Genomic DNA, 10,087 nt, shown 5'->3' on the forward strand with positions numbered 1-10,087 from the left:
ATGGTGGATATAAGAGATGACCTTCGTTCAGCTAAACCCGAGAAATTTAGCGGCTTGAATTTTAAGCGTTGGCAAAAGCAAATGACATTTTGGTTGACCACTTTAGGCCTTATGAGTGTTTTGGAATACGAGAGTGCTAGTAAAGAAACTTCAACCCCAACTGAAACTTCAACTACTACATCTTCTACTCCATCAAAACCTACTAAAGATCAAGATTACCTTTGTCTTAATAGGATTCTTAGTGCCTTGTCGGACACCTTATATGATATATATTGTGAGTTTGATTCGGCCAAAGAATTGTGGGAAGCCTTAGAAACCGAATATGGGTTTGATGATGTTGACATCCATAGGTTTAGTGCGTCCTCTTTCTATAACTTCAAAATGGTAGATAATATACCTATAGGGGATCAACTCCACATTTTTCAAAATCATATTAGATATCTCGAATTCAAAGGTTCTAAATTTTCTGATGAATTCAAAGTCTCAAATCTTATTGATAAACTCCCTCCTGGTTGGTCCGATTTTGCAAGAGAACTTCGTCACAACCAATCTTCACTCACCCTTAATAATGCCATTGTGAAAGTCCGAATTGAAAATGAGCATAGGAAAAACGAGAGGTCTAAAACTAAAATTTCTCCTAAAATCAATCTTACCGAAGAATCCAAAAATCCAAATCACCGCAAACCTTTCTTTAAACCAAAAATAGAAATTTCAAAAATAGTGGGAGTAAGTTTCATAATAAAGGCCCCTCTAATTTTTCTCAAAATCAAAACCGAAATCCTCCTAGGTTTAATGGTGGTTTTAAAAATAATCAAAGACATTGCTATGTTTGTGGAAAAACAAATCATCTCGCTGCTCAATGCTTCTACAAGAAAACTCAGCCCACTCAAGTCAATAATTGTTCCAAGTCTGCCCCAAAACATCAAGTCAACATGGTCGAGACTAATAATACTTTTAGGTTGGAAAAATCTATCCCTTTAATAAATCTTACAATCTATAATTCTAATGATTGGTGGTTTGATTCTGGAGCTAATACTCATGTTTGTAATGACCGCTCTTGGTTTTCTAATTATCAGGAATCGAGTGGAGGAGATGTAATTCTAGGAATTATTCGGTAGTTAAAGTTATGGGAAGAGGAAGAATAAACTTGGAATTCACATCCGGAAAAATATTAGTTTTCAATAATGTTCTTCATGTACCTACAATTAGGAGAAATCTCATTAGTGGTTCACTTCTTATTAGTGTAGGTTATCGCATTGTCATGGAATCAAATAAAGTTGTAATTTCCAAGAATAATGTATTTATTGGAAAATGTTATGTAAGTGAAGGATTAATAAAGTTGAATATTTCTTCCAATATTATCAATAAAGAAATCTCTCCAACTGTCTTAAATGTTGAAAATCCATCTTTATGGCACGAAAGCCTTGGACATGTAAATTATGATACAATACAAAGAATAATCAATAAAGGTTTACTCCCTAATCATAATATTAAAGAAAGATCCAAATGTAAAATATGTGCACAATACAAACACACCAAAAAGGCTTTCTCCAATATAACTAGAGATTCCTCTTTACTAGATTTAATACATAGTGATGTGTGTGATAATAGTAAGGTACTGACTAGGGGCGGTAGAAGATATTCGTAACTTTTATAAATGATTACTATAAGTATTGTTATGTCTATCTTCTTAAACTAAAGACGAGGTTTTAGGATGTTTTAAAACCTATAAAGCCGAGGTTGAGAAACAAACTGGAAAAGATATTAAAATTATTAGATCTGATAGAGGTGGAGAATATATGGATAATAACTTTACTCAATTTTGGCAAGAACATGAAATAATTCACGAAGTCACTGCCCCTTATACTCCACAATCTAATGGAGTTGCCGAGAGAAAAAATAGAACATTATTAGATATGATAAATTGTATGCTTGTAAGTTCTGGTGCTCCCTTTGGGGTGAGGCTTTGCTCACTGCTTGTTATGTGCTAAATAGAATTCCTAATAAGACCACTAATATTACACCTTATGAAAATTGGAAAAATAGAAATCTAAAACTTGATTATTTCAAAGTTTGGGGTTGTTTAGCTAAAGTAGGAATTCCAGAACCAAAGAAAATAAAATTAGGATCTAAAACTATAGATGTTATATTTATTGGGTATACTCAAGGTACAACTAATAGGTTTCTTGTAATTCATTCCGATAATCCCGATGCCTCCCCGAATACTATTATTGAGGCTAGAGATGCTACCTACTTTGAGAATGTTTTTCCCTATAAGACTAGGATGTCAAAACATATTTTTAGCTCTACTTCTGATTCTATATCAAATTTTCCTAACACATCAACATCATTAGAAGAACCTAGAAGAAGTAAAAGAGGTAGGATAGAAAAGGATTATGGAGATGACTTTCTTGTTTATTTAGTTAAGGTGAACCTTCTTCGTATGAGGAAGCTATGTCTTCACCAGATGCTCCTTTTTGGAAAGAAGCCATAGATAGCGAAATGAAATCTATTTTAGAGAATATTTTTTGGTATTTAACTAATTTACCCAAAGGCTTTAAAACGGTAGGGTGTAGATGGATTTTTAAGAAAAAATTGAGACCTGATGGATCTGTAGATAAATACAAAGCTAGGTTAGTTGCTAAAGGGTATACACAAAAGAAAGTAATTGATTATTTCGATACATACTCACCGGTTGCTAGAATAACCACTATCAGGACCCTTTTGGCCTTAGCTTCAATTTATAAATTACATATTCACCAAATGGATGTTAAAACGGCTTTCTTAAATGGCGATTTAGAAGAGGAAATTTATATGGATCAACCCGAAGGTTTTATAGTTAAAGGACAAGAAAATAAAGTATGTAGGTTAATAAAATCTATATATGGTTTAAGAAAAGCCTCTAAGGATTGGTTTAAAAAGTTTCATTGTGTTATAACTGAATATGGATTTATTTCAAATGAGTTTGATATATGTTTATATTATAAAGTGATTGGTGATGATTATGTAATTATTTGCATATATGTGGATGATATATTGATTTTTAGTATATCCATGTCCTCCATTGTTGTTGTTAAAAATTATCTTTCTAATAACTTTGATATGAAAGATTTGGGAGAAGCAAATGTAATTTTAGGAATGAAAATATTTAGAAGTGAGAAGGGAATACACTTATATTTAAGTCATTCAATAGAGACAATGCTAAAAAATATAATTATATGGATTGCAAACCTGTATCTACACCTTATGACCCTAGCATAACTCTTAATAAAAATAAAGAAAACCCCGTTTCACAACATAAATACTCTCAAATAATAGGTTCCCTTCTTTACATTTCAAATAGAACGAGGCTTGATATATCTTACGTTGTAGGAAGACTTAGTAGATATACAAGTAATTCAAATCGAGAACATTGGACAGCTTTAGAGAGAGTGCTTAGGTATTTAAAAGGGACCATAGAGTATTCACTTGTATATAATGGTTTTCCTGACTTGTTAGAGGGTTATTCTGATGCAAATTGGGTAACGGACTCACATCAAGTTAAATCTACTTCAGGTTTTATATTTATGTTAGGTGGTGGTGCAATATCTTGGGGTTCAGTTAAACAAACTATAATTGCTAGAAGTACTTCTGATGCTGAATTAATTGCTCTTGATACTACATGTTTAGAAGCTGAATGGCTTCGTAATTTGTTACTTGACTTATCATTTTTATTTAGGACTGTTCCACATGTTCATATACATTGTGATTCTAGAGCTGTGCTTGACTTATTGGAACAGGAAACTGTTAATATGAAATTGAACAGACATCTGCATATTCGTTACAAATCAATCAAGCACTTGATGAAAGATTACGTGACTCTTAATTTTGTGAGTTCAGAAGTAAATTTATCAGATCCTTTGACAAAGGGTCTATCTAGGAAAAGATCCTAGATTCATCGTGTTACATCATCAACAGTGGTAATCTTACTTGTTTATAAGTTCCAAGGGTAGAAACAAGCTGGATTGATGATTGCGTGAAAGCCTTCAATTTATGGAGTTGCAACTCCTTAGAAGATGTACCTAGATGCATTCTTCCTCCTCATTCCTATGATGTGAAGTGCTTATGTAGTGAACGGGTAAGGTTGAGTGTTTACACTCTTAATAAGTCTTAAGGCAGAATTTGTAAGGTAATTTTACGTTCACTAATACCTTTGAGGACTTACCTACGTGAGAGAAGTTGTGTGGCCGCAACTATGAGGTACGGGCTAATCTCTAAAACTCTCGTGAGTCGGTTATTGCGCATGGCCAAAAAAGCGCAAACCCTAACAATTGATTTTACGGATTATGTATGCTTTTGTCGATGTTTGGTTAAAAGATTCAAGTTCCAGGCGTAGTCCACTTGGTTCTTCAAACTACGACAAATGTCACTAGGAGCGGGTTCCAAGTCGGAAGCTACCCGTTCTGAATATATAATAAAAATAAGCTTCATTTGTGTATGCTATACTATTTTAGTTATTTTAAAATTTTATTTTTTGGGGGGGATTGTTGAATACTTGACTGAAATAAAAAAAATTTAAAGTTTGTTTTGTTTCCTTATTTTTACCAAATATAAGTGTAATTAATTATATAGAACTAGTCAAGATTTTAATTTTCTTTTTCCCGTTGCTTTCTTCTGCTTCCCTGCCGTTAGGCTGTTACAAAACAGGTCATAAATTGCAATTACTTTGTGTTAATATAGATGACCAGTTATTACTTTTTAGACACTATAAAAGAGAGGGCTTGTATGCTCCTAAAAACACAGAACTAAAAATTAGTTTTACATCCACTCTATTCTTGTCTATATTCACACAATAGAGGTTTTCTCCTCCAATTTTAATATACACACTTTTGTTCACTTACACAGTCCTTGTTCTCTCATCTTCAATTATATATATTCATCTGTCTGCATACAAAAATAATCAAGGTTTGCAATTTATAATTGGGTAATTTAGGTGTGTTATTTGGAGCAACGGACAATCATTGTTGTATCCTTAATCGTTCGTGCACAATAAAGGAAGAGCTGATTTGGGTGTTGTACCGCTAAGGAGTTTCCATAAATCCTTGCACGAGAAGGGGCACGATTCCGTAGGGCAGTGTTTTCACACGCCTCACCAGGCCACTCTCTAAACCTTTTTCATTTCAATTTACTTTATGTTATTGCCTGTAATGTGCTTGTTAATTTGCTTGTTTAAACCAATATTGTCTTGCAGTACATTGATTCTAAAAATTTATATAACAAAATGGTGTGAATCAAATTGGACATGACCTCTCCTTGTCAAATCAAGATTTTGAGAAATCTGAATATAATTTGCAAGAGCTTCGTTATATTCAATGTGGGAGAGATACATTTTCAATCTGCATATATTGTTTATATAGACTGATAGGCTGGAAAGAGAAGAGAGACTACGTGGCTGCATAATAACCAAGCATTTGAATTATGACAACCTATAGAATTATTTACTTGCATCCCTTGAATCTTTTTCTACTTGACTTACGACCAAGGGAAGCATTTGCCTTGGAATATTTATACATTTGCATGAAATTGGTGCTCGGAAGAACCAAGCAGAGATTGCCTTTGCATAATTCTTACTTGCGACCTTGGAAGTATGTTAGGACTTAGTTACAATCCCATGGTTGTTAGGGAAGAGTTAGTGGCGACTCCAAGGTGGCTAGGAGGAGTTTTTACTTAGTTTTTGGGCTTGATTCCCTAACCGGTGATCACAGCTTCCCTCTAGGCTCTAACCTGTGACTTTTTCTCCTAGGGAAAGACTAACCTGCGACTAGTAAGCCAAAAGGAAGGCTTACTTACGACTTGGAATTCTTGGGATGAGGTTACTTGTGATCTTGACTCCTTGTATAAGCAAAAGAAAGATTATGTGGGTCCTAGCTACACATGGGAGCATTTCTCTTTCTTACTTGTTTCTTACTTGCGATCAAGACTCCCTAGTATAGCTAGGGGAGTCATTTTTCCTTAAAGAAAATAAACCAATGGCTTACTGGCGACCAAGAGGTATAAAGAAGCACTTGTAATTTCATTTTTTCTCGTGTTTGATCCCTGAGGCTCGTACCAAGTCAAGACCAGTTCGTGTACTTATATATTGAACTGTATTTACAGGATATTGCTTCTGATATTCAATATACTGATTAGGGTGACTCCTAATACAAGGTAGTGATCACTTTGACTTAGTTTTTGTAGAGCACTGCACTCCCAAAGTTGTCATGTCTTTAAGTCTTCTCTCTTGAGTCTTCGTCTGAATCAGTATTGTTAAGTTATACATACAGCTTCACTCTTGATCAACACAGGTTTGTGACCACCCTTTGTCCACTTAATCCTGGCCCTTCATCTTGTATTTTTCAAGCTGCTTTGTAGACTTTCCAATTGAGTGAATAAATTATTTCTTGACTGATAATCTTGAATCTTGAACTTGTCTGCATTCTGAAATTGAGAAGTACATCGAGATCTCCAATTTGTTTTATAGAGAAGTGACATATCGATAAGTATAATGACTTATTAAGATCTCTGAGTTCTCTATAGGATTACTTGCCTTGTCGAGGTCTCTAGTTCATTGAGTGTGAAATGACTTATCGATGTGCCTGAGATCTTTACATGCAGAAATGACTTGTCGATATCTCTGAGATCTCTATATACACAATTTGACTTATCGATATCCCTGAGATCTCTATATGAGAATTTGACTTGTCGATATCTCTAATTTTTGAAATCTTCATTTGACTTGTCGATATCTCTAACATCTCTACATGCAGAAATGACTCGTCGATATCTCCCAGTTCTCTACATCTTCATTTGACTCGTCGATACCTCTGAGACTTCTTTATAAGCCATTTTGGACTTCTCTACAAGTCATTTTGGACTTCTCGAATGACTTCTCGATATAACTTGATATGTGACTTGTCAATATCTTGAATTAGAATATTTTTTTAATAGAACAACTTTATTCAACTCCAAGCTTCTACATCTTTTCTCCAAGGCATGATCATAGCTTGATCTTCTTTCAGAGTTTATTCATTATCTTGAATCTGTTCACAGAAAAATCCTTCAGTCTAATATTCTAACCATTTTTACGAACTCAATAAATATAATACATAATACAAATATAGATTACCATACAACTTAATCTTAGGGTTGTCAATGTGACTTAGTCTTGTTATTATACAGGCATGTCTTGCACAATAATCTCCCCCAATTTGTGAGAAGATTGCTTATCACAAATTCATGCCTGATAAAAAGACTAACCCCAAGCTAAAATCAAATACATAAAAAATTGATAGATTGACAAATATAAACTTTTATACATTGAGTAATTACATAAGTTCAAAAATTACAGACATTAGGTGAATTTTTTATAGTCTGGTTCTTTCCTAATGAGGTCCTTAAGATTTACTAGCACTTGTAGTTCTTCAATTATTTATGTCCCTCTGAAGGCTTCCACCAGTTTGAGCCATTCTTCTAATGAGTAGTTGTTGAGGTAATTAACTCTAAATCTTGAGAATCTTCCTACTACAATATTTAAAAAATGTCCATCTTTCAAGATTTTACTCATCCTTCTTGCCTTGAGCTCATTTGGTCTTTGTTCAAACATTTCAATCTCCCTGGCATACTACATTTCCCTTTCCTCCCTCTCAGCCTTTATTATTGCATGCCTTTCATTCCTTTCTCTCAGCCTCTCTGTCAACACAGCCTTCCACATTTTAGTACTTGAATCCCTTGCATTCATCAAACTAATCACCCTCATTAATTCTATAGTAAAAGTATTTTTAATAACATCTCTATTCAGCAGGATAAATGAGCCATCCTTGCAATAAATTCTGAGTTCACTCAAAGAGACAACCCAAACTCTGACTATCTCTTCAGCTTGTTGGAGATACTCTTCATCTGTTATGCTCTTTGAGATTGGTAGAAAATCTTCCTGATTAAAACAATTCCTAATAACTCCATTTTCTGCTGTTATTTTTCTAGGTTTTCTTCCTGTAGTTTTAAAATGAGTTTTGGTTGGTGGTTTGAATGAACGAGATTTTGATATTTTATTTAATGTGACTTTGTTGGCTTTGATAGGTATCTTGAGCAAAGAGTTTACAGTTTGCTTGAACAGGTACTTGGGTTTTTGAGGTTGGATTGGTTGAGTGTTTGTTTGGCTTGGCTTGGAGGTCTGAGGTGGTTGGATTTGTGAAATATTTATTTCCTAGACATTTTGCTTCTTTTTTCCCCTTCTCCATCTCTCCTCTTCTTTTTTCCATCACATTTCTTCTCTTCCTTTCCTTTTTTCTTCTTATACACCTTGCTACCAGTTACTTTAGAAAACTGAATTGGATTTGAGCCAGAAGATTTTTTCTCATCCTTCTTTTGTTCATCAGCATCCAAGTCATCTTCAGTGTTAATTTTAGTTCTAGGCAACATTTTATCAGCATTCCTTAAATATCTCCCCAAGATATTGATCATTTCTTCATCTTCTACAGTCTTGATCTTCTTAGTTTTTAAGTCAGTCTCCAGGGTCATTATCAGCCTCAAGTTTCCCATGACACAGTGCTTTGGAATCATGAAATATTTGCACCATTTGGTTGGTGAACATATGTAGGTCACTTTTTCTAGGTTGAAGATAAGCTTCTGGAAAAGCAGCTACTTGAGCCTTCTTGAGTTCACTTATCAAGAGAGTGTCCTCTGGAATCACCCTGTCAACCTTGTTGATTAGAATATCCAGCTCAGATGCTCTTCTAGATTGGAGATAAATAAGGGACATCTGCATACATCTATCAACACCAGAGTCATTTATATTTGCAATAATCCTCCTCTCTTGAAAGTTCTCTTTTATCACCATCATCGCCCTTAGAAAATTGATAATCCTGTCCAAAGCCATTTTGTAGGTGAAGAAGCTGTTGGTTAGAAAAACTATGAGAGCCCTGAGCAATTCATCAAATTCTTTGTCCAAACGGGGTCCCCCAGCTGCTTTATGTAGTCTTTCTACCCAAACATCATCTTGACTTGTTTGAACTGTGGCTTGGATGGGTCATTTTAGCAGTCTAGCTTTTATCTTCCCCTTAGTCTTGCAGGAAGGATTAGAGGATTAGGAAGTTCAGGTCTAACTACTTCTGGCAATGCTAGAAGAGGAATGTTTAAAGCTTCCATAGTAGCTCCCAAAGATACATAATTTTGCATTTGAAGGTGTATGTGGGGGTCTACAAGGGACTTTATATCCTGTTGTTGACTGTGCACCAACGATGTCAATTGGGGGACTTGAGTTGACAAAGAGTCATTTGAAGACTGTAGACTTGAGATTTGAACTTGCAAGTTTTGGATTTGTAGGTTGGTTGATGTAGACATAGGTTGTTGTGAACTTGATGCTGCCAAAGTACCAATAGAATTTTGCACATCATTTTTTACCACCTCTATGACCAAGGCTGAGGGTTCAAACCTAGCTTTGTACAGTTGATCCAGCTTGACCTTTGAGTCATTATTCTAAGTGATTTGTTTCTGGATCACCTCATGCAAAGCTTTGAAAGACTCCCTTAACTTAGACATACTTTTTTCTACTGGAGTTAGAGAGATGGCTTGAAGCCTGTCAGAAAATCTATTGAACTTGGTCTTGATATCTTGAAATGTTGACATCAGCTCATCAATCCTATCAATAACCACTTTCTTTACTGCAGCTTGATGCTTGCCCAAAGTGTTTTCCATAGCTCTTCCAATGTGATAAAATGCCTTCAATTATGCTTTGTACACCTCTATCACAACATCATATACTTTTTGGAGAGTGAGGACCTTAGCATTGCTTCCTAAGGTGGTCACATATTCTTCTCTAAACTTTACTAAGGCCTCCTCCATAGTTGCGGTAAAGTCCTTGGAGAGCCATGCATTCACATTACCTTCTGCTTCATCTGCAATTTTCTCCTGTTGCTCTTCAACATCCTCCTTATAAGAAAGTAGTATTGCTTGATAGTCTATGTTTGACATATCTGTAATGAGGAGTTGTTGGGTGATATTAACTAAGCCTGCAAGTTTCTCAACCAAAAGATCATTAACAGTTGTTGGTTGGGCTTGAGCATCTTTCAGC

At 34.9% G+C, this 10,087-nt stretch overlaps 1 protein-coding gene across 1 annotated transcript; it reads left to right on the forward strand.

The window, feature by feature from the left end:
- Positions 1–8,209, forward strand: LOC141714273 (uncharacterized). The gene is made up of 2 exons (XM_074517803.1): positions 1–617; positions 8,095–8,209. The coding sequence occupies exons 1-2, from the start codon at positions 1–3 to the stop codon at positions 8,207–8,209; spliced, it is 732 nt and encodes a 243-aa protein (XP_074373904.1).
- The last annotated feature ends 1,878 nt before the right edge of the window (positions 8,210–10,087 follow it).

This window comes from Apium graveolens, chromosome 3 (assembly GCF_009905375.1).
Source record: "Apium graveolens cultivar Ventura chromosome 3, ASM990537v1, whole genome shotgun sequence".
Classification (NCBI taxonomy): domain Eukaryota; kingdom Viridiplantae; phylum Streptophyta; class Magnoliopsida; order Apiales; family Apiaceae; genus Apium; species Apium graveolens.